At 44.7% G+C, this 24,527-nt stretch overlaps 1 protein-coding gene across 7 annotated transcripts in view; it reads left to right on the forward strand.

Annotated features, from left to right (window-relative positions):
• KCNJ12 (potassium inwardly rectifying channel subfamily J member 12) overlaps nt 1-18,088 on the forward strand; it is a 59,549-nt gene extending 41,461 nt beyond the window's left edge. For 3 of the 7 annotated variants that reach the window (XM_045824278.1, XM_045824282.1, XM_045824283.1), the window contains one exon: nt 1,194-5,594. In XM_045824278.1, the coding sequence (XP_045680234.1) occupies nt 1,194-2,539 (1,346 nt within the window). In that variant the 3' untranslated portion in view covers nt 2,540-5,594. The other 4 variants (XR_006783983.1, XR_006783982.1, XM_045824281.1 and 1 more) reach the window with 4 other exon arrangements.
• The last annotated feature ends 6,439 nt before the right edge of the window (nt 18,089-24,527 follow it).

Below are 24,527 nucleotides of genomic sequence, written 5' to 3' on the forward strand. Positions count from 1 at the left end.
CCATGGCACCCAGACTGCAGATGCCTCAGCCTGGTACCAACAGGCTGTCCCAGAGCCAGCAGGGCATTGGGGGAGGGGTAGCCACTGGCTTGTGTGTCCAGGGACTGGACAAGTACTGCCAGCCATGGGAGCAGTGTTTATCCAGCATGGGTGTGGTACTTTGGGATGTGCCCTGAGACCACCCAGTGTGTGTGAGTGTGTGTGTATGGCAGGCTGACCAAGTGACACTTTGAGTGCTTCCCATGTGCTTTAGTTTAGAGCCAAGGAAGGTGGGTGTCAGGGAGGCCCCTGGAATGAGGTCAGCCAGTTAGTGACTCCTCTGGGCACTGACTTAGGGACCCCCTCCTAGCTACTGCTCATGGCAAGGCCTTCAATAGACCCTGGGGGGGTGAGTCAGCAGTGAGGGAAACAGCAAACTCCCTGTGCTCAGGTGGCTGATGGTCTTGTGGGAGGGACTGCAACCCTGTGCACATCATCGTTGTTGTTATTACTACCTTTATTAGGCCAGAGGTCAGGGTTGTGGGATTACATTGGGACCTGCGTAGGGTGTAATATCCTCCGAGAACACAGGGAAAACCTCTGGAGATATTCTAGTGGCATTAAAGCCAAGGCCTGAATGAGGAAGGTGGTGGGGAAATGCCTGGGACGAGAGGGTCCGGGTGGGTTTAAAGAACAGGAAGGAGCCTGTGAGAAGCAACATGGTAAGTGAGGTGGAGGCTGGGAGGTGAGATCTGAGGGGTCCTGAGTTCTGCTCACGCAGGTGCCACAGATGCCAGTGGGGACTCTGGCTTTGAGCAGATGATGGATAGGCTCCCTCTGGCTGCCACTGGACTGGGGTTGGGCAGTAGCATGGAGGTGGGCAAGGTGGTTGCCAGACTGGTCCAGGTAGGTAACAATGGGGCTGTGTGAATGGAAGAAGGGGTAGATCCTAAATATATTTTGAAAGCAGAGCCCTTGGTGTGGGAGTAAGAAGAGCTGAGGATGAATTCAAGGTTTTGGCTGGAAGTACTGGGAGGATGAAGTGGCAGATTTCCAAGCTGGGAAGGATGAGGAGCAGGCTTACAGTGGGAGGGAGGATTAGGATCCTGGTTGTGGATAAATTAGTGTCAAAATGTCTGCCAGTCACGTCTGAGGGCCCTGGGTGGAGGACTTTGTGGGCTGGTGCAGGACATCTGCTGTCCTATCTGTTGCAGGAGCCTTCCCACCTGGAGCCGGCCTGGGGGCGAGGAGCAAGGGCTGCCCTATCCCCGGGATGACTGCAGCCAGCCGAGCCAACCCCTACAGCATTGTGTCATCAGAGGAGGACGGGCTGCACCTGGTCACCATGTCGGGTGCCAATGGCTTTGGCAACGGCAAGGTTCACACGCGGCGTAGGGGCAGAAACCGCTTTGTTAAAAAGAATGGCCAGTGCAACATTGAGTTTGCCAACATGGATGAGAAGTCACAGCGCTACCTGGCTGACATGTTTACCACCTGTGTGGACATCCGCTGGCGCTACATGCTGCTCATCTTCTCATTGGCCTTTCTTGCCTCCTGGCTGTTGTTTGGCATCATCTTCTGGGTCATTGCTGTGGCTCATGGTGACCTGGAGCCAGCTGAAGACCGTGGCCGTACGCCCTGCGTGTTGCAGGTACATGGCTTCATGGCAGCCTTCCTCTTCTCCATTGAAACTCAGACCACCATTGGCTACGGGCTGCGCTGTGTGACAGAGGAGTGCCCAGTGGCTGTTTTCATGGTGGTGGCACAGTCCATCGTGGGCTGCATCATTGACTCCTTCATGATTGGTGCCATCATGGCCAAGATGGCCAGGCCCAAGAAGAGGGCGCAGACACTGCTGTTCAGCCACAATGCTGTTGTGGCGCTGCGCGACGGCAAGCTTTGCCTCATGTGGCGTGTGGGCAACCTGCGTAAGAGCCACATCGTGGAGGCCCATGTGAGGGCTCAGCTCATCAAGCCGAGGGTCACAGAGGAGGGTGAGTACATCCCGCTGGACCAGATTGACATCGATGTGGGCTTTGACAAGGGCCTTGACCGCATCTTCCTGGTGTCGCCCATCACCATCCTGCATGAGATTGACGAGGCCAGCCCACTGTTTGGCATCAGCCGGCAGGATCTGGAGACAGACGACTTCGAGATCGTGGTCATTCTGGAGGGGATGGTAGAGGCCACGGCCATGACTACACAAGCCCGAAGCTCTTACCTGGCCAATGAGATCTTATGGGGTCACCGCTTTGAGCCTGTCCTCTTCGAGGAGAAGAACCAGTACAAGATTGACTATGCACATTTCCACAAGACCTATGAAGTACCCTCCACTCCCCGCTGTAGCGCCAAGGACCTGGTGGAGAACAAGTTCCTGCTGCCCAGTGCCAATTCCTTTTGCTATGAGAATGAGCTGGCCTTCATGAGCCGTGATGAGGAGGACGAAGCTGATAAAGACCAAGACAGCAGCAGTCCTCAAGCTAGGCACGACTTTGACAGACCCCAGGCTGGTGGCAGTGCCCTTGAGCAGCGGCCCTACAGGAGGGAGTCAGAGATCTGAACTGCTGTTGGCCAAGGTGCAGCATCCGCCCAAGCCAGGGAGAGGCCTGCATTCCCCAAGGGCCCAGAGTTTTGGCTGAATGGGCCAGACACTCTGGTTGCAGACTCAGTAGTGTTTTAGATGTTTTATGTTTCTCCACAATGGCCTTGGAAGGTTGGCGGGAGAGTGGGTGGCTGGAGCAGGCAGTCCCCAGCCTCAAATGCCCAAGCAGGCTCGGGGGGAAGGGGTGACCTCCTGGGGGCTGGACCTTCTGCCTGAGGAAGGGGCTGCAGTCTGCCCAGAAATAGCTCTGCAGCTGGCAACCCAGCCTCTGGGTGAGGCTGGCAGGCTGTAGGACAACCTGCTGGTTTTTAACTTGGGGAGAAGCGATGGGTTTTGGCTTTCTCAGTCTTAGCTTGGGAAAGACTGTTTACAAAAAAAATTAACATGTGATTAATTTTGTTTTAATCCATGAGGGTACAAAAAAGGGACAATTAGAATTCCATTTGTTTGCCAGGATGCAAGCAGCTGGTTGGAGGCTCTTGACACTTCCCCAAGGCTGGATGGACCTCTGTCTCCTCTGTGAAGGCCAGGCCCTGGCGGGTGGTGGGCCTATGGAAAGCACAGCAACACCATGGTTTTTTATGCATGTGGGTAGATTAGATTCCATTTGTGATAGAAAAACCAAGACCATGCTCATTATCATAATACAAGCTTTCCAGTGTCATAGAGGAGGAGGAAAGGGGCAAGAAAAAACTAGTTTGAGCTTTTTAAGTTTAACTTTGCCCATTAGAGGTGCTTCTCAGGGTTGGATAGGAGACCTGTCTGCCATGGAGGGTTTCCTCTCCCTCAGTTCACTGTATTCTCCTGGTTTACTTTTCTCTTTTTCTGGCCAGTGGCCTCCACCCCTTCCATGGAGAGGGCCGTTGGGAAATGCAGGGATGGATGGCTCCATGGGACGGAAGCCTGGTTCCTGGACTGATAGGAACTGGATCAGCCCCATTTTGTAAGGGCCCTAGCATGACTTGTGCCTTAGAGACACCGAGTGGTCTGGCTTCAGTTTTTGTTTTTATAGGACTCTCCCCACTACCCTGACTCTACTGTGAAGTCCCTGCCAGCCTCTCTGTCTGAAGAGGCTGGGCTGGCCAGTGCTCCCTCTGAACCTGGGGCAGCATGGGTGAGCCCAGGTGAGTGGCAGCCAGCCTGTACCTGGCCTGAATGACAGAGGAACAGTCTTAGGGAAGATGTGAAATTGTTGGCTGAGGTGACTAGGAGTAGTACACACATCCAGGAACTCTAGTCAAGAAGAGGTTTGGGGCTGATGACTCTGCTGGCCCAGAATCAGGCCCCCTGGATGAGAACTTGCCCAGTGGGGACTTGTTTCTGTCAAAGAAGACAGCTGGTGGAGCCTGGACCCTGGGATAGAGCTGGGACCCTTTCCAGGACAGCTAAGAGTGCTATCCTTCCAAATGACCAGTCCCATGAGGAAGTTAGTACTGGTTTGCTTGTCCAGGCTGTTTCAACCATGCCCTCAGGACAGCTCACAACCTGAGGCACCAGAGACACTGGCCCAAATTGGGGAAACTGAGGCAGAGTGCAAGGTCATGCAAATAAGGAGTAGGTTTCCAGTGACAGGAAGAGGTTAGGGTCTGGGTGGGGTCTCCTGAATCTTCCCTCCTCCTCTGACCCTTACTACAGCTGGAGACCTGACCTGAGGTCAGGGGCTGTGGAAGGCCTGGGCATGGACTATCAGCTCCCCACCAGAGATACCCTGACAGCCCCTACACTGAGGTAGGCCTGACTCCCAACACCCTGTCCTAGCCTCAGACCTCACCCTGACTTCTGGCCAAGAAGATTCACCCTGAGGCACTGGAGGCAGCTCTTTCAGGATCTGCTGGAGGAGCCTCTGTTCTGAGCCCAGTAAGGCTGACTTACTCAGCCTTAGCCCTGGGGTGAGGTTGGAGCTGATGTTGGAGCACTTACCTACTGATCCTGTCCCAGATTGTCAGGCTGAGCCAGGGTGGAACAAGGTGACTCGTTAGTTGGGCAGCATTAGGGGCTGGTGCTCTGATCTGCCCAGCAGCCAGAGATCCTTCCAGGGCCGGGTGGACCAGCCTTCCACTCCAGAGTATACTCACTCCAGAAATCACTCACTTCCACTCATCGGGAGTATCACTCACTGGAACTTCTAGGCTCTGGTGATTTCAGGTGGCCTGATGTACCTTTTCTCAGGTCTGTCCCCTCCCAGGCCATGCCAGACAGTCTAGTCCCCAGGTCCTTTAGGAGAGAAGCTCCAAGCTGCCTTTATCTCTCGCCAAAGGCAGATGCTGTTTTTTCACTTTTCTGCCCTTTCCCCCCTCTTCTGTTTGTATGTATGTATGTATTTATTTATTTATTGCTTGTGCTAAAGATCAAAATAGTCTCCCTTTTTAATTCACTTGAAACTGGAGGGTGGTTGGGAGGAGGGGCTGTTGTGTGTGCAGAGTGAGGATCACATGGCTCCTGGGGAGTGTGTGAGGGGGGATATGTGTCCACGTGTGGTGTGTGGAGAATGGGAATGCTCATATACATGTGCATGCATGTGGTATGTGGCATGTGTGCATGCGTATGTATGTCGGGTATAATCTGTGAGGAGCAGGTATGTATTCCAAAGTGCCCCGGCCCTCACCTTCCCAGGCAGCAGGATTTCCAAGAATTTTCTCAATAGTCTGAACCAGGAGGTCTGAGGTTGGAGTGGGCTATGGATGTGGCCTCTGGCACGCTCTGCCCTGGAGCACTGAGCTGCTTATGCCAGAAAGGGCAGAAGTGTGTGTGTGTGACTGTGAGAGTGTAAGCATAAGGTGTGTGTGTTCAAGTGAAACATACAGTTGTTGCTTTGCCTGTAAGTACATGAACATGTGGATTCATTGTACATGGGACTGTTGTACAGATGTGTGACAGTGACAGTCTCTGTGTGAATCTGGGATGATGACACAGATCTGTGATATGTATGTTTGTCTGCATACACATAGGCTGTGCATATTTACCTGTAGGTGTGTGTGTGTGTTTTCTTTCTCTTTTTTTTTTTATTGTTCAAGTACAGTGGTCTCCATTCCCGCCCCCCCCCATGTGTGTGTGTGTTTTATATGTGGACATTGGTTTAAATGTTCACCAGGAAGTCACTCTGGCCACACACAACTTGGGATGGATGCTGGCCATGGGTATCAGTGTGGTGGACCTAGGCAGTCCCACTGGCACTCTGCACTGGTTGTGTCCATGGGGAGTGTGAGGGGTGTGTATGCCTGGACAGGAGGTGACATTGGCACATGTATGTGAGTCTTTGGCATCTATCAGTGAGCAGTTATGTGTAAGAGGCATGTGTGTGTCTGTTCATATGAATGTGTATGTGCATGTGGCACATCTGTGTGGCGTTTGTGCCAGGCTGTGAACAGGACAGTGTGTATGTATGTGAGTGTATGCAGGTTCTGGGAGCTGTGTGTGTGAGTGTCAGGGTCATGTGTCCATGTGTGTGCCCTTGCATTGCTGTGACTCCCAGTCCCTGCCTACTTGAGGGTCCCAGTGGGGGTTGGGAGACTTGGTGGAAAGGAGTCCCCTACACAGGGGTGTCTGCCCTGTGTGAGAGCACAGAATATCAAATATATTTTAAATGGTGAATTTTCATGTTATTTTCAGTACAGAGCAGTATCTGAAGACATAGGCCATGAGATTAGACCACATTAAATGCATTTTGATCTCCTTGAGTGCCACCATGTGGAGATGTGTGTTTCAAAGGCCTTGCCTGGCTCCAACACACACTGGCAGTTCTTGGGCTTCTTCAGCCCCTGTGTTCTGCAGTGATGGGGCTCCCCAGGGGCCTTCAAGGGTTGGGGTCAGGGGGAATATGGAAGCAGCTTGGAGACGAGGACAGAACACAGCCTACACACAGACCTTGGCATGTTCTTCCAGCCAGCACGCACACCCTTACTCCCGGGTGACCAAACACCTCTTCCCCATGGGCTTAGGCTGCACATGTCACACCTCCCAGCTATGTGACCTTGCCCACTGCCCTGTCTTTTCTGGGTCTGTGTCTCCCACCTGTCTTTCCTTCTGCAAAGATGTGATGAGCACCTCTATGTGCAGGAGACCAGAGGCTCACTCTGGGACCTACAGGACTGGGGGAGGTCCCCTCAAGACTGCAGCCCTGGTGCTCACTGCTGTGACAGGAGAGGTTGGGCCAGGCAGGGGGCTTGAAGACCCCTACATCAGCCTGGCAGAAGATGCAGAGCAAGCAGGCACTGCTGGCAGTCGGACCAGCACAGGCAGGGAAACGACATCTGCGCAAGGCCTATTTTTGGGGGTAAAGAAAATTTCTTCTGCACCAAGGGCTCAGTCTCTAGCATTCCAGTGGCCTTCTGGCAGAGGCCAACAGGGAGAGAATTCTTTCCTTTCCCGAAACTATTTTCACTACTAGAGAGATGTGTATCAGTGAAGGACCTGGGGATTGTTCCCTTGCATTGTACCTGGGGTCCCTACCTCAGGACCCACATGGGTCCATTGAGGCACTACATTGAGGCTGTTTTGGCAGGCAGAGCTTGGACAAAAAGAGCAAATAATGACCTGGCACCCAGTTCCCTCCTTCCTGACTCTGTCAGCTGCAGCCCCTCCCTGAGCCTCAGTTTCTCCACATGTAATCTGACACAAGGATGACATTCTCTGAGGACTCGGAGTGCTGTACCAGACTGTCCAGGCCCAGGTATTTAGAGAGCCCTTCTTTCCCTGGGTCAATGCCAAGGTCAGTGCTGAGGCCCAGGACTGCACTTCCTCCTTGATAAGGCTTGGTGCAGCAGCTGAGCTAGAGCTCAGAGACTACAGCCTTAGGCCAGGGAAGGGCTCCAGGACAGGCCCTGGAGCAATGCAGTGGTACAGGTTGTACACTGTACAACCCCAGGGATGCCATTTACAACCTATACAATCAGGCACAGCAGTGGTAACCTCTGAGACTTCTTGCCTTTTTTCCCTCACTTCCTCAGGGCTCCAGAGAGGAGTTGCCCATGGGCTTTCTAGGAAGGGATCCACACCGTGCCTGGAATATGCAGTGTGAGATTACAGGAATAGGAGGCACAGACAGGGGCCACTTCTGCAGATGCTTTTTCGTGAAACCACTGACTGGCTAGAAAAATGAAAGGGTGACTCAGCCTCATACCAACATACACACAATCATGCACATAAGCACACGTACACACACCAGAAATGCACACAGACACATACAACTGTGTGGAATATTACGTAGCCAGAAAAAGAATGGTTCCCTGATGCATGCAACAATGTGGATGAATCTTACAGACATTATGTTGAATGAAGTGATCCAGACATAAGAGGATTCAAGTCTATTCATATGAAGTCCTAGATCAGACAGTCTATGGTGACAGAAATCAGGACAGTGGTTGCCTGTGGGGAGCAGGTGAGCCAGTTACTGGATGTCAAGGAATAGAACTCTCCTGTTAGAGCAGGTGGCTGAATTTGGGCTCAGAAGACAGGCAGTGCCTGGATTGGGAGGAAGGGCATGATGAGGGGAGGTCCTTATCCATGTGTCCTGTCCAGTCAAGAGTGGGTTTTACAGCTGAAGTTTGGAGGTGAGTGACTTTCTGGAGGTTGCAATGTCCTGCCCTTTTAGGTGGCCACCACTGAGATTCATCACTGAGGAAGAATCAACTAGGGGCAGGTATAGAGAGGCAAGGATGCTGGGCTGCCTGGAAAGCAGGGGTAAGTTGGGGGGCAACTGGAGTATGGTGGGACCTGACTGAGGTGGTTGACAGACATGGGGCATGTGACAGACATCGAGACCCTTGCTGTTCAAAGACACTGATGAAGTTGCTGGCCACAGGTTCTGGCCCTCCCAAAAATCCCTTAGCACAACAGTTACTGACACCCCCATCTTAGCCCCTTGGAATTAGACCCCATGTGCGCTGCCCCCTGGGAAGAATAGCAGGGCCCAGCCTCTGGGCAAGATGGGCAGGTGGTAAAGTTGGACTAATGAGCTCTGTTAACCAGCCTTGTGTGTGGTGGGGAGAGTAACTGGGGGGTGTCAGTGAGCCCAGCTCCTCCAAGGGATGAGCCCCTGGGTCCCAGCCCAGAGACTAGTGACCTGAGTGACCATGAGGCCCCAGTCCACACAGTTCTGACCATAAAGGGTGGGCTATGCTGGGCTCATTTCTTGAACATTCTGCTGAATATCAGAGGTGGAGTGTTTTTCTGTCCACCCAGCCAGGTGGCCCCTATGAAGTACTGGTAAAGTCCAGGTGGCTGTGACTTCTACCCAGCAACCACTCAGAGGCAGGGACAGTGAGGCATGGCTTTTATTAATTTAGTGTTTGGGCTCTTCCTCTGCGCCTGACTCAGAAGTGATAAATGCTACAGACACTACAAACCAAGTGAGTAAGAGAGAACAAGGGTAGTTAGAGGGAAGTGACCTTCACACTGTCCCTGAAAGGGCGCAGGGAGTGAGAATGGGCTCTGTAGAGCAACTCTTTGGGTGTGAACCTGGCTTCACCTTTCCCTAATTCTGTGTTCTGGCCCAGAGAGCTAACTTCTTTGTGCCTGTTTTCTTTCCTGTAAAATGGGGCTGGTGATCATAAAGCAGTGTGTGAGGGATGAATGAGTAAGACACAGGACAACAGATGGAGGGTATATAAGTATGAGCTCTTTTCTCTCATCACCGTTATTTAGGGATAAGCACCCAAACTTGGGGCAGCCTTGGGCTGGTGCTCTGTTGGCTGGGGGACAGGGCAGGGTGGCTGGACCACTTAGAGCCAGGGACAGAGTCCAAATGGGAGAGAGATAGTCTGGGGCTGGGGTCTGCCTCCTCCGGGTGTGGTGGGAGCAAGAAGGAACTGTGAAAATGGTCAACATTTTCACATTGGCATCTTAAGAAGATCACTCTGGCTGCCATGTAGGAAGTAGCACAGTGAAGCCAATGTGGTAACTGGGAAGAGAGGAGGAAACTTGCTCCAGACAGGCAAGTAAACCAGTTAGGAGGTTGAATGCACAGCTGGGCATAGGGGGAACTCTGACTGAGCCTGTTGATTTTGGTGTGAGCTGCTGAGTGGATGAGAAGCACCAGGGTGATGGTACTTTTGGACATTTTAAGATGCCAACAAATGACACTCCACTTTGGAAGACAGTTTGGCAGTTTTTTATTATGCTAAATGTACACTTAGCATAAGATGAGGCCATTTCACTCCTACATGCTGCTCAAGAGAAAGGAAAACTCATTTTTACGTGCAAACCTGGAAGTGATATTTACAACAGCTTTATGTGTAATTGCTCAAAACAGAAAGAGACCCAAATGTCCCTCACCTGTAAGCGGGCAACCAGATTGGGACCTGTCCCCATGATGAAATGCTCCTGAGAAATGAGGAGGAATGGGTGTCGATTCTTGAGCCAATATGATTGATCCCAAAGGCATGCCACTGAGTGAAAGAAGCCAGACTGAGAAGGATCTCTTTTACATATATAGTATTCTGGAAAAGCTAAAACCATGGAGATGGAGAGCACATCAGTGGTCATCAGGGCCCAGGGCAGAGGAAAGGGTGACTACAAAGGATGGAAGGGGATTTTTGAGGGGTGATAGAATGCTTATGTGTTGATCATAATGATGGTCACACAGATATGTGCACTTTGTCATGACTCCTGGGACTCTGGATGAATATAGGTCAATTATACCTTTTTTTAAGGGGAAGAAAAAGCCAATGAAACATATATAGAGAGGTCCATGTGTCTGGATTTTGGAAGAGAGATCATGTCTGAAGTTTGAGGCTGGGAAGACATGGGTGTGGATGGAACTGAATGATCGTGAGAAGTTAATTATAGATGACGTGACAAGACATGAGAGAGACTGAGGTGTTCAGAATGACTGGGGCTTCTGCTAGACAGACAAGGCACTGGGTGACACAATCTTGTGACACCTCAAATTCAGGAGAGGTGGTGCTTCCAGGGCTTACCCCCTGCCCCCATCCCAGGGTGACAGTTCAGGGGCAAAATGGGTTCCAGGAAGCTTAGTCAGGACTGAGGCCCTCCAGGGGGTCTGAGCTTCTAGAAAAAGAGGCTGAGGAGCAGGGGCTCCACTACAGCCCCCTCCAGGTCCCTGAGATACTTTGAAAATTACCAAAAGACAAGGGCAGCTTACAGTTTATTGTTTGGTTTCCTTTTGCAAATAGAAGGGGGCATGATTAATAATAATTAATCATGTAGGGAACATGGGGATAAAATGAGACTGTCTGGGAAGACTAGCCGGATCCCATGCAGTGGAGGCCCAGGCTGGGGTGAGGCTTCCTCAGCCTATCCCCTCCTTCTGCCACACCTATCCCTGCCAGGCACATTGATCACCCCTTCCTGCCCCCCAGGGACTTGAAGATTAGTATGAAGGGAGAGAAATTTCATATCACCTCACCTTGCAGCTTTGCTCCACTCTTTGTGGTCCATCTGTAGAATGGGGTTGTTGGTATCAAAGAGCTCAGAAGCCAATATGGCCTTGCAGTTTCACAGGGAAGACCTGTGAAGACATGAAGTCTGTCGTCACGCCCAGGGCAGCCACCCAGGTGAGGTACTCACACATGTACCTCAACATACAGTATCTCTCACACTCCTCTAAACACAGTGTCCCTCACACGCATCTCCAAATACCATGCCACACACATGTCAGTGAACACAGTTCACCACATACACTGGTGATACAGCTGTCACACACACATATGCACACACAGTGAATAGTGATACCAGTAAACATGAGTCCCCAACAAACACATCACTAAACACAATTCCTCACAAACACAATATTAAACAAAGTGTTAAATAAAAGGCAGAAAAAAGACACACACACACACACATACATATGATAGGCCGAATAGATATTCAGATTGAAACAAAAAACCTGACAGATTTATGTATATACATACGCACAGATATACAGAAAGATAACATAAACAGAAAGATACAAAGACAGATAAATCTAAAGACATATAGCCCAATAGATGAACAAATAGAGATAATCAGAAATACAGACACATGAACAGATAGAAAGACAGATGAACAATACATAGAAAGACATGCAGAAACATGAATAGAGATACATATAAACAGCTATATAGATAGGCACACAGACAGATAGTAAAATAGGTGGACATATGAGCACACATATGTACATAGAGTTATATAGACAGACAGAAATAGAAACTAAAGAGAGACAGATGCATAGCCAGAAATTTGCCATGAAGGAGATTGGAATGCCAGATGTGCTTATTGACACAAGGTTCAACACATCTACCTGGGCCAAAGGAAAAAAGAATGTCCCAAACTGTATCCAGTTGTTCAGAAAATATAATGAGGATGAAGATTCACCAAACAAGCTCTATACATTTGTTACCTATGTACCTATTACCATTAAAAAAATCTACAGTTAGTGTGGAAGAGAACTAATTTCTGATGGTCAAATAAAGCTGTAAAACTGCCTTTGGAAAAAAGTACAAGTATGTAGACAAAGAGATAAATAGTTACACAGGCAAACAGATAGATGCCCTCATGTCTATCTGTCTGTTTATCTACCTATCTATTATCAATCTTTCTAGCAAAAGGGAGATAGCCAGACATATATTTGGATGGGTAGAAAAGCAGACTGACAGATGGAAAGACAAGTAGACACAAGAAAAAGAGACAGATGAACAGATGGAAAAAGAGACTGAGAGGCAGAGGTAGAGATATATGGGGGGGGAGAGAGAGAGATTGGTAGGTAGATTAAAATGTAGATGGAAAGACAGAGAGACAGAGGGATGAAAAATGGGTGGACAGATGAATGGATGGATGGACAGAAAACAGAGAAAAACAGGTAGACAGTCAAACAGACATTAATGGACAGGTAAAAAGGTAGACAGGCTAAGAGAAAGACAGATGGACAATATATAGACAGACAAGTACACAGAAAGAGATAGATGGAAAGACAGATTGACAGACATACAGAAAGAAGTATATATATAGAAAGATAGGCAGATAAATAGAGAGTGAGATATACAAAAAGACACATCTACAGATGTGGGTAGACGGAGAAACAGATGTACAGACAGAAAGAAAGACTGATGGAAAATAGACACTGATAGATATACAAATAAGTGTACAAATATATATACAGAGATTAATTATACATATAGACAGTCAGGTAGAAGCATAGATGAAAAGACATACGTATGGAGAGATAAAAATTCAGAAAGAAAGACAAACTGTTGGACAGACTGTTAGAGAGATAAATAGATACAATAGGTGGAAACATCGACAGAGACAGATAAATGGATATTATATATGTACACATGCAGAAAGAAAGATGAAGAAATAAACAAATTGACAGAATGATTGGCAGACAGTTAAAGAGACAGTGAGATAAACAGAAAGATAGGCAGAGAAATAATTAGAAAGGCAGACAGATATAGGCAAAAAAATCAGAAAGAGATTGACAGAATGACATACTGCAAATAGACATAGGTATGCAGACAGAAAGTCATGCAGATAAAGAGACAAACGGAAAGAAACTGAGTGACAGGTAAACAGATAGAGACAACGATAGAAAGGTAGAGAGATAGAGAGCAAAACAGATGAACAAACAGCTCCTCAGAAAGACTCAGAGATAGAGAGGCAGAGAAGAACAGACAAGCAGGCAGACAAACATGTCTTCTTTGTAAAAGCATTACAATTTTTCTTCAGCACTCTTCCATGCCCTGAATACCTTTCCTTTACAGTTAGAGTGGACACCATAGTGGATGCCTTTATTTCAATACCATGCTCCACATTTACTTCTGGCTGCTCTGGCAACCACTGATTGTTTCAGTGGAACTCTCTCATGGAATGGGGTCCCAGAAAGGTGATGCCCTGGACAGGAGACTCAGCCCCCAAAGGCAGCAACACTTAGCCCCCTTCCCTGAGGTAGGGCCCTCCAGGTGAGGTGGGTACATCTAAAATAAATAAAAAGGATATTTTGAGGTCTCATTTGCAATTATTTTCTGTAGTGGGGTGTGTATATATGGGGCAATGAAGTGGAGAATGACAGAAAAAGTAAATGTCTGGTAGAAGGAAGAAAAATGTGCATGCATCAAGAATTAAGGGCTCATATTGACTACATTTTCATTAAAATACACAGTGAATTATTTAAAAAAATTTAAATTGATTATCACTTCTTACTTAAGGAACAGGTTAATATCTGAATGTTAAACTTTACCTTAGTCAGATAAATTGGACTTGTCAGTAGTCATTACTCCCCTTTTAGCCCCTTCACCATTTCCTGGACCTTGGCTGAAAGAACTCAAAGAGTGCCAACCCCCTATACTTATGCTAATGGGCTTTGGAGAGAAGGCCCAGTAAAGAGGTGGGGCCACTTTTATGCATAAGAAATAGGAATGTACATTTAAACAAAAAATTAGAGCTTGCATCAGGGGTCTGGGTGGCTCTCATCAGATTTATATTCACCTTGCCCTGAGAACACCTATTATCCAAACTCACTGCTTTGGTTTTGCCTGGAAAATGAAGACAGACACATCATGTACAAGTGAGGTGTGCATTCAGAGGCACCATGACTAGCACCTCTGCTTACAGCTACCTTCGTCACAGGGAGAAACACTATGTGTAGAATAATGCCATGATAAGAGAAAAAGGGGCTGGGAAGAGAGGAAGTCAGAGTCAATGCAATTTTCATTGTTCAGAGAAACTCTGGGCCATACCTGAGTCTTGGGAGAGTTTGGGATACCTGGTCCAGAAGCCTCTATCATCGTGTGTGTGTGTGTGTGTGTGTGTGTGTGTGTGTGTGTGTGTGTGTATGTTCCTGTCCCTTTTAGTGTTGTCAACTGAAGGTTGTTGTGGCCAATTCAATGAAGAAGTCCCCAGTTTGGGGTATGGTGGAGGGGGACAGACTTTATTCAGTGTAAGTGGTTCAATTATAAAACAGGGAAGCAAACTGGGTGAGGTGGTTCCAGTGTTACAGCTCTGCTCCAGCAAGACAGCTCTGCTCTAGTTTCACCTCCAGCTGAGGAAACAGTCTTAGATGGACACTGAAAGTGAGCTATAGTAAGGGTGAGATGAAGCTGGCTTATATAAAGAATAGTGCCTACCCTTATCCCTGATTGATCTGTTCTCATGCAAATGACCCCAAATCCCCACAATTTGATTGGTTCAAAAAGCAATTATTGGGTGAAATGGAGCTGATTAGTCAATAAAGATACAAATAAGGATATAGCTGTGTGTGTATATATATATATATATACATATATATATATATAGCTATATAGCTATATATATATATAGCTTATTTGTATCTTTATTTGTATATATATACAAATAAAGTATTTGTGTATATATATACAATAAAGTATTTGTATATATATATTTGTATCTTTATTGTATATATATATATATACACACACACATTATATATATATATATACACGATGATAGAGGCTTCTAATTAGCCAGGGCAGGCATTCAGCCTATTGGTTGATTTCACCCTAGGAGTTCCTTTTCAAGGGTTAGTTCAGCCAGTAGGAATACAGTACAGGAGGCAAGCTGCTCAGTGCAGCTGCTCAGTGCACTCCCTGGAGTGCAGAGAGCAGAGAGGTCCTGTTTAGCAATGACTACTAGATTCTGTTTATAAATTTGAGCCCATAACACAATGGGTCCTTTTTTGGTATGTTCTTTACAGGATCAATAGTGTGTTCTTGTGGGGTCCAGCTCGTGGGGTCCACATCACATTGTGGATGCGACATTGTGGATAAGATGACAAATTCGCATGGACTACTGAGTCCTATGGAGGAAAAGGGATGGCATGGCTTCTCTCTCAAGAGGAGAAAAAGCCTCAGCCCTTGCCTTGGCAAGCCTTTATTGCTTTTCTGGGCACATTACACGATGGTCCTCATTTACTATGCACAGGTTCACTTTAGGTGGTTACTTTCACAGAAGACAAAGGAGAGGATGCCACTAATCACATCGCAGAAGATGGATATTTTGCAAATGCAAAGGAAAAAGTGGTTGAACTGGTTACACTTATCCTTGGAGGGTTTAGCATGGATTTTAGGAAGTTAATTTAAAGATATGCAATAAATGTTTACTGCCTCAATTCAGGGTGAGGGAGTTTTAGCAAAAGCAAGTCTCATAGCAGTCTAGGTACAATGCAGGCTTGATTCCCCATGGGAGAACCTATCTGTGGGCATGGGTCCTGTCTGGGCCCATGCCACACAGAACCGTCTCCTATATTCCTTGGTGTGTGTGTGTGTGTGTGTGTGTGTGTGTGTGTGTGTGTGTGTGTGTATGTGTTTGCCTGAAACAGGTGAATGCCCTCTGGTTCTAGCAATGAAAAATCCCAGGGCCTATGTAGACAAAAATCATAGAAAAATCATTTGGAATGTTAAGACTTTGTCAGCTTTGATTTATGTTTGGATGTGTTATGTCTTGCAGGTTTTCTGGCTTTGAAAATAACCACTCAGCTAGGGCTTGCAGCTGAGGCTGTCTGTTCAGCAAATGGCATGTGGAAGCCACTCCCACAAAAGGAGTTATCACTAAACTCTGCTGTTAACTGGGAATTTTATGTTATGGGTGACATATTGCAACTTTTTTTGTGATGTTCAAATGTCCTAAAGGACAAAACAATGCAGATCTAAAATTTTATATGGAATCAGAATACTTTCTGCTTTTCGAATGTCTGACTAAGTATATACCTCAAGTGTTTAATATTTTTATTTATTTTATTTTTACTTATTTTGTATCTAATGGAAACATTCACAAAAAGTTTATGCCAAAGTGTTTTTCTTGGAATATATCTAAACAGAGGATTCCAGCTGGAACCAGCAGATGGAAGAAAGTAGTAGTCACTCAGTCAGTGGACAGTAAAGAAATAAACTCCATGTCCTGGCACACTTAACAATTTTATTATGAAGATGTTTTATGCAAACAAACCAGAAAAAATTGTTTATATTGTTCATAGTTTAATGTGAAAGTCTCTATTAGTGCAGTTATTTCCTCTACCTTTTATCAAAAGTAAATACACCTTCTTGTGAGTTTTCTGTACTCCCACTGGTTGATGATTTCCATCTTACATTTTTTTTCTTTTCCAGCACTCAGTCATTTAAAATTTTATATAGCTACAATGGAATCTCCTCAACAAATGGTGCTAGAAAAACTGGACATCTACATGCCAAGGAAAAAATCTAGACACAGACCATACACCCTTCACAAAAGTTAACTCAAAATGGATCACAGACCTACATATGCAATGCAAAACTATAAAACTCCTAGAAGAGAACATGGGAGAAAACCTAGATGACCTTGGATAAGGTGGTGACTTTTTTAGATACAACACCAAAGACACAGTCCATGAAAGAAATAATTAATAAACTAGATTTTATTAAAATTAAAAATGTCTACTCTGTGGACAATTTCAAGAGAATGAGGTGTCATCATATACTGAGAGAAAATATTTGGTAAAAACACATCTAACAAAGGCCTGTCAGCAAAAATATACAAAAGAACCCTTAAAACTCAACAATAACAAAACGATCTGATTTAAAAATGGTCCAAGGACCTTAATAGAGCCCTCATTAAAGAAGATATACAGATGTCAATTTAGCATGTGAACAGGTGTTCCACATATGTCATCAAGAAAATGCAAATTAAAACAATGAGATACTACTTATTACGAAGCCACAGTCTGGAGCACTGACAACAGCAAATGCTGGCAAGGTTATGGAGCAACAGGAACACTCACTCATTGCTGGTGGGATGCAAATTGGTACAGACAATTTTGAAGACAGTTTTTTAGTTTCTTAAAAAACTAAATATTCTCTTATCATATGATCCAAACTGTATCAATCGTGCTCCTTGATATTTGCCCAAAGGAGCTAAAAATATATGTCTACACTAAAACCTGCACGTGGATGTTTATAGTAGCTTTATTCATAGTTGGCAAAACTTGGAAGCAACCAAAATTTCCTTCAGTAGGTGAATGGATAAGTGAATTGTAGTACATCCAGACAATAAAGTTTTATTCAACACTAAAAACAAATGAGCTATGAAATCATGAAAAGACATGGAGGAACTTCAAATGTGTATTACTAAGTAAGAGAAGTCACTTTGAAAAAGTATGTTTCAAACTATGTGACATTCTGGAAAAGGCAAAAACTATGGAGAGAAAGTAAAAATATCAGTGATTGGCAGGGGTTGGGTGGTGGGAGATAAGAGGGGTAAAAAGGGGAAGCACAGACAATATTTAGGGTAATGAAAATATTCTAGTTTACCTTGTAATGATGGATACATGTCATTATACAGTTGTCCTAAACCCACAGAATGTACACACCATGAGTGAACTATGGACTTAAGGTGATTATGATGTGTCAGTGTAGGTTTATTAACTGTAACAAATGTACCATTCTGATGGGGGATGTTGATAATGGTGGAGGCTATGCATATGTAGGGGCAGAAATTGTTTGAGAAATCTCTACATTTTGCTCAATTTTTCTGTGAGCCTTAAGCTGCTGTAAAATGAAAGCCTTACTGAAAGGAAAAAGAAGAAATAAACTCCAGAAAATCTCATGTCTTTGCTTCTTGTGCATGTGGTTTATTAATGTGACTCCAAACCTGAAGCAGGTCCACACTTCCTTAATAAACACACCAAGTCTCTCTCTCTCTCTCTCTCTCTCTCTCTCTCTCTCTCTCTCTCTTTACCAGCACTCAGTCTCCACCACCATTTTAAATTGTTTTTTATTGTTGGCACTAATATGATTGTCTTCATTTTTTCCTTTATGCACTTCTACCCAGCCTTCACCTTCCTTTCCTCAGGCCAACACCACACTGTTGTCTTTGTCTATGGCTTATGCATAAATGTTCTTTGGCTCACCCCTTCACCTTTCATCCAGCCCCTCCCCGCTGACAGCTGTCAGTCTATTACATTTATCTATGCCTTTGTTACTTTTTTTATCAACTTATTTTGTTCTTTAGATTACACATGTAAGTGATATTATATGATATTTGTCTTTCACTGACTAGATGATTTCATTTAGCATAATAATGTCCATATCCATCCATTCTGTCCCAAAAGGTAATAGTTTCTTCTTTTTTTACTTCCATTAGTATTCCATTGTGTAAACGTAGCACAACTTTTTAATCCATTCATCTTGGCCTATTTCTAGACCTTGCCTATTATAAATAACATTGCTGTGAACATAGGGGCACATGTATACTTTTGAGTGGGTGTTTCTGGGTTCTTAGGATAAATTCCAGAAGTGAGTTCTCTGGGTCATAAGGCAGTTTCATTTTTAATTTTCTTTGAGAAAACTCCATACTGTTTTCCTTAGTGGCTGCACAAGTCTGCATTTCCACTAACAATGCACTAGAGTTCCCCTTTCTCCACGTCCTTGCCAGCACTTGTATTTTTGTTGATTTATTGGTGATTGCCAGAATGGCAGGTGCAAAGTGGTATTTCACTGAAGTTTTTTTTCTTAAAGAGTTTATTTATTTATTTTTAGAGAGAGGGGAAGTGAGAGAGTGTGGGACAGAAACATCAATGTGTGGTTGCCTCTTGCGTGCCCCCCACCAGGGACCCTACCCACAACCCAGGCATGTGCCCTGACTGGGAATGGAAGTGGCGACCCTTTGCTTTGGAGTCCTTGAGCCACACTAGTCAGGGCTTATTGAAGTTTTAATTCACATCTCTCTATTGATCAGTGATGCTGAACATTTTTCATGGCTACTGGCTATCTGTATATCTTCTTTAGAGAAGTGTCTATTCAGTCAGATTCTTTGTCCAGTTTTTAAATTTTATTTGTTTGCCTTCCTGGTATTTAGTTGTACAAAATCTTTATTTATTTAGGAACTTAACCCCTAATCAGATACATCAGATGTATCAATATGTTCTCCCATAAAGTGGATTCCCTTTTCATTTTTGATGGTTTCTTTAGCTGTGTGGAAGCTTTTTAGTTTTATGTAGCCCAACTTGTTCATTTTTTCATTTCCTTTGCCCTTGGAGATATATCAGCAAAAATACTGCTATGCAAGATATCTGAGATTTTACTGCCTATGTTTTCCTCTAGGATTTTTATGGTTTTGTGATGTACATTTAAGCCTTTTACTCTTTTTTAGTTTATTCTTGTGAATAGTGTAAGTTGGTAGTCTAGTTTCATTTTTTTGCATGTACCTGTCCAGTTTTCCCAACATCATTTATTGAAGAGACTGTCTTTGCTCCATTGAATGCTCTTTTCTCCTTTGTCAAATATTAATGGACAATGAAGTTGTGGGTTTATTTTTGGACTATCTGTTCTTTTCCATTGATCTATATGCCTGTTCTTATGACAGTACCAGGTTGTTTTGATGACAGTGGCCTTATAGTATAGTTTGATATCAGGTATTGTGATACCTCCAACTTTGTTCTTCTTTTACAAGATCTCAGAGGCTATTTGGGGGTCTATTTTGTTCCCATATAAATTTTTGGAATATTTGTTCTAGATCTGTGAAATATACTATTGGTATTTTAGTATGAATTCCATTGCATCTATAGATTGATTTGGGTAGTATAAACATTTTAATGACATTAATTCTTCCAATCCATGAACAATGTGTATGCTTCCACTTATTTGTATCTTCTTCAATTTCTCTGTTCAGTGTTTTATAGTTTTTTGAGTATAGGTCTTTACCTCATTGGTTATATTTATTTATTTTTGTTGCAATAGTTAGTAAGATTGTTTTCTTAGTTTCTTTTTCTGATAGTTCATTATTGGTGTATAAAAATCACACCAATTTCTGAGTATTGATTTTGTATTCTGCTACTTTGCCAAATTCATTTATTAAGTCTAGTAAGTCTATTAAGTCTAGTTGGTTTTTTTTTTGTGGATTCATTAGGATTTTCTATGTACAATATTACATCATCTGTGAGTAATGAGTTTTACTTTCTCCTTTCCAATTTGGATGCCTTTTATTATCTTCTTGTCTGATCACTGTGGCTAAGACTTCCAGTACTATGCTGAATAAAAGTGGTGAAAACAGACATCTCTGTCTTGTTTATGACAGGGATGCAAGACAATAATCTCTGATGCTTTTTTTTTTAGGACAATCCAAGGGGTGTCCATTTTATTTTATTGTTTTTTAAATATATATTTTTTATTATGCTATTACAGTTGTCCCATTTCCCCCCTTATTCCCCTCTGCCTTGCACCCCCCCCAACAGCATTCCACCCCCTTAGTTCATGTCCAACAGTTGTACATAGAAGTTCTTTGGCTTTTCCATTTCCTATACTATTCTTAACCCCCCCTGTCTATTTTCTACCTACCATTTATGCTACTTATTCCCTGTACCTTTCTCCCCTCTCTTCCCCTCCTACTCCTCCGCTGATAACCCTCCATGTGATCTCCATTTCTGTGGTTCTGTTCATGTTCTAGTTGTTTGCTTAGTTTGTTTTTCTTTTTAGGTTTGGTTGTTAATAGTTGTGAGTTTGCTATCATTTTACTGTTCATATTTTTTATTTTCTTTTTGTTTCCGATCTTAAGGAAAATGCTTTTAGTTTTTGCACATTGAATATGATGTTGGCTATAGGTTTTTTATATATGTGCTTCACTATGTTGATGTATGATCCCTCTATTCCCACTTTGCTGAAAGTTTTTTTTTTATCATAAATTGGTGGTGGATTTCATTGAATGCCTTTTCTGCATCTGTTTATATGATCATCTAATTTTATCTTTATTTTGTGTATATAATGTATCATTTTTTTGACTTGTGAATATTGTACCAGCCTTGGATCCTTGGAATAAATCGCACTTGGTCATGATGTATAATATTTACGATATATTGATGGATCCAGTTTGCTAATTTGTTGAGGATCTTATCGCCTATGTTCACCAGGGTTATTGACCTATAATTTCAGTCTTTGTAATATCTTTATCTGGTTTTAGAATTAGGATAATGCTGGCCTCATAAAAAGAGCTTGGAAGCCTTCCTTCTTCTTGAATTCTTTGGAATAGCTTCAGGAGGATATGTGTTAGTTCTTTGAGTGTTTGGTAAAATTCCCCTGTGAAGCCATTGGTCCAGGATTTCACGTAGCTTGGAGTTCTTTGGTTACTGCTTCAATTTCATTACTTGTTATCAATCCATTCAGGTTATCTGATTCTTCCTTATTGAGTTTTGAAAGGAATTTGTCCATTTTGCCCAAGTTGTCAAATTTGTTGTCATACAGTTTTTCATAGTATTTTCTTAATCCTTTGTATTTTTGCGACATCAGTTGTTACTTCTTTTCTTTCATTTCTAATTTTATTTATTTGGGTGCTCTCATTTTTCTTGATGAATATGGTTAGAGGTGTGTCAATCTTGTTTATCTTTGCAAAGAATGAGCTCTGATTTCACTGATACTTTGTATTCTTTTTTAGTCTCTATGTCATATATTTCTGCTGTGATCTTTATTATTTCCTCCTTTCTCCTTACTCTGAACTTTGTTTGTTGTTGTTTTTCTAGTTCATTGAAGTGTAGGGTTAGACTGTTTTTTTGAGATTTTTCTTGCTTTTTGAAGTAGGCCTGTAATCCATGAAAAAAGTCCTTTCAGGACTGCTTTTTTGGTGTCCCATAGATTTTAGGTTGTAGTGTGTTCCTTTTCATTTGTTCCAAGGCAATATATGATTTTTTTCCTTGATCTCATCATTAACCCATTAACTGTTTAATAATATGGCATTTAGCCTCTATTGTTTGAATGTTTTAAAGTTTTTTATTGTAGTTGATTTCTAGTTTGATGTCACTGAGATTTGCAGAATGCTTGATAAGATTTAAATCTTCTTGAATTTGTTAAGACTTAATATTTTGTCCTAACATGTGGTCTGTCTTTGAGAATGTTCTATGTGCACTTGAGAAGAATGTGTAATCTGTTTTGGGATGGAATATTATGTAAATATCAACTAAATCCATCTGATCTTGTGTGTCATTTAAGGTTACTGTTTCCTTGTTGATTTTTTGTCGGATGATCTATCCATTGATGACAGTGGGTATTAAAATCCCCTACTATGATTGTATTTCTGTTTATCTCTCCCTTAAAGTCCACCAAGATCTTCTTTATATACTTAGGTGCTCCTATATTGGGTGAATATATTGTAACAGGGTGCAGCCAAGAGGGGAGCCTCAAATAGGGATCTGTAATAAGATCCAGAAGAGCCTGGAGATAATTGGCTCCACACCACAGGGCCACACCTGCCCAGAATCTGGCAGCTGTAGCCAATTGTGACAGGAGCCAGAAATGGGGCTTCAGAGGAAGATTGGTGCTAAGATTTAAACCGAGACACGGCAGCCATTTGAGGGGGGAGAACTACACAGCTTTAGCAGAGTGAAGACTCTCATGGCCCTGAGAGGGAGAACCACGCGGCTCTGCCAGAGTGGGGACTCCCGTGGTCCGGGGAGAGAGGACCACGGGCCTTTGCCAGAGTAGGGACCCCCGCAGCTTTAGGAGACACGGCACTCTGGACTGGGCAAAGGGGGAAGGAAGGAAGGACTGTGTCTGTTTGTGGGTGCTTTAAGGGACTTTGGGATTTTGGTAAAGGCATTAGGTCACTACTTTAAGTTAGTATAGCATTAAATAAATGTTTCCTTTCCTTTTCACGAATCATTGGCATTGAGAGACATCCCTCCCCTGGCGGCGGACATAATGGACCTGGGGGCTTCTTTTAGTAAAAGTATATCATCCCAGGCCCCCCTTGTTTGTTCTGTAACAGTTTTTGGTGACCGAGATGGGACGATAATCGTCCGTGGCAGACCGACCCCCTCAGGCGCGAGAGGGTGAGACTTAATTTCTCCGCACTCCTCCTGAGGGTATTGGCTGCCTATCATGCCTGGAAAAGCGAAAAGGAAATGAAATGGAGAGAGAGCAGAGATGTGAAAGTGTTTTGGTTGAAAACTTGGTTTCTGAGTGCTTTTTTTTGGAATAATGGAGTGGGAATTTTGGATAATGGATCTGGAAATACCTGGTCTTTACACCATCTGTAACCTTTGCTTGCTTTGTTTGAACTTTTGCTTGCTTTGTGGGAACTGTAAGAGTAGTTCTGAGCCAGTCCCTAAGTGGAGCCCATTGGGTAGAATCCTAAGGGATTGGGAGAACTACTGTGCTAAGTCGACATACAAGATTCCCTTGACTAAGCAGTTAATGGTTTATTATTGTAACATGGTGTGGCCTACTTATGTTTTGGGGGATAAGCTGAGATGGCCAGTGAATGGTTCTTTGAGTTACTGCATCATTGCTAGATTGAAACAGTATTGCAGGCAGTATGAATTATCGGAAGAGTTACACTATCTTAATGCATTTATACTATTGCACACAGCTTTGTGCCAGAGACAGAGAAGCATGCAATGGTCCAGAAGGGAAAAGTGGTCTCAGAACCCCTCCCTGACAGTCAAACACAGGAAGAGAGAGAGAATGAGGAGATAAACCTCATTAATGCTCTGAACCCAGGGAATGGGAGCTCGCAGACAGGGGGAACTCCAGTGGTGCTGCGACCTCCCCAAGAGGTGGGGGTCACCACGACTCCCCAGCCCTTGCAGGTGGGAGAAGTCTCCATCACAGATTCGTGAGTTGGCTCCTTTAGCTATCCTCACCAGCATATGGGAGGGGACCCCTTGGCTCTCGAAACCAGAGCTGGCTGGACGGCGCCATCTTTACTGCCTGCCTGTGGGGCACTCCAGCCCCAATGGGGGTCGGCTCTGGAGTCCCGGTGCCCCAGCAGGTGGGAGGTGCCTGGCCTCCTCTGCAGGGTGAGGCCTTGGGGCACCACCCTCTGCAGGTGGGAGGGGCCTGGTCCCCTCTGCAGGGTGAGGCCTTGGGGCACCACCCTCTGCAGGTGGGAGGGGCCTGGCCCCCTCTGCAGGGTGAGGCCTTGGGGCACCACCCTCTGTAGGTGGGAGGGGCCTGGCCCCCTCTGCAGGGTGAGGCCTTGGGGCACCACCCTCCGCAGGTAGGAGGAGCCTCCGAGAGGGCACCACCTTCACAGCTGG

Source organism: Phyllostomus hastatus, unplaced genomic scaffold, assembly GCF_019186645.2.
Source record: "Phyllostomus hastatus isolate PE091 unplaced genomic scaffold, TTU_PhHast_1.1 phas_scaffold_55, whole genome shotgun sequence".
Classification (NCBI taxonomy): Eukaryota; Metazoa; Chordata; class Mammalia; order Chiroptera; family Phyllostomidae; genus Phyllostomus; species Phyllostomus hastatus.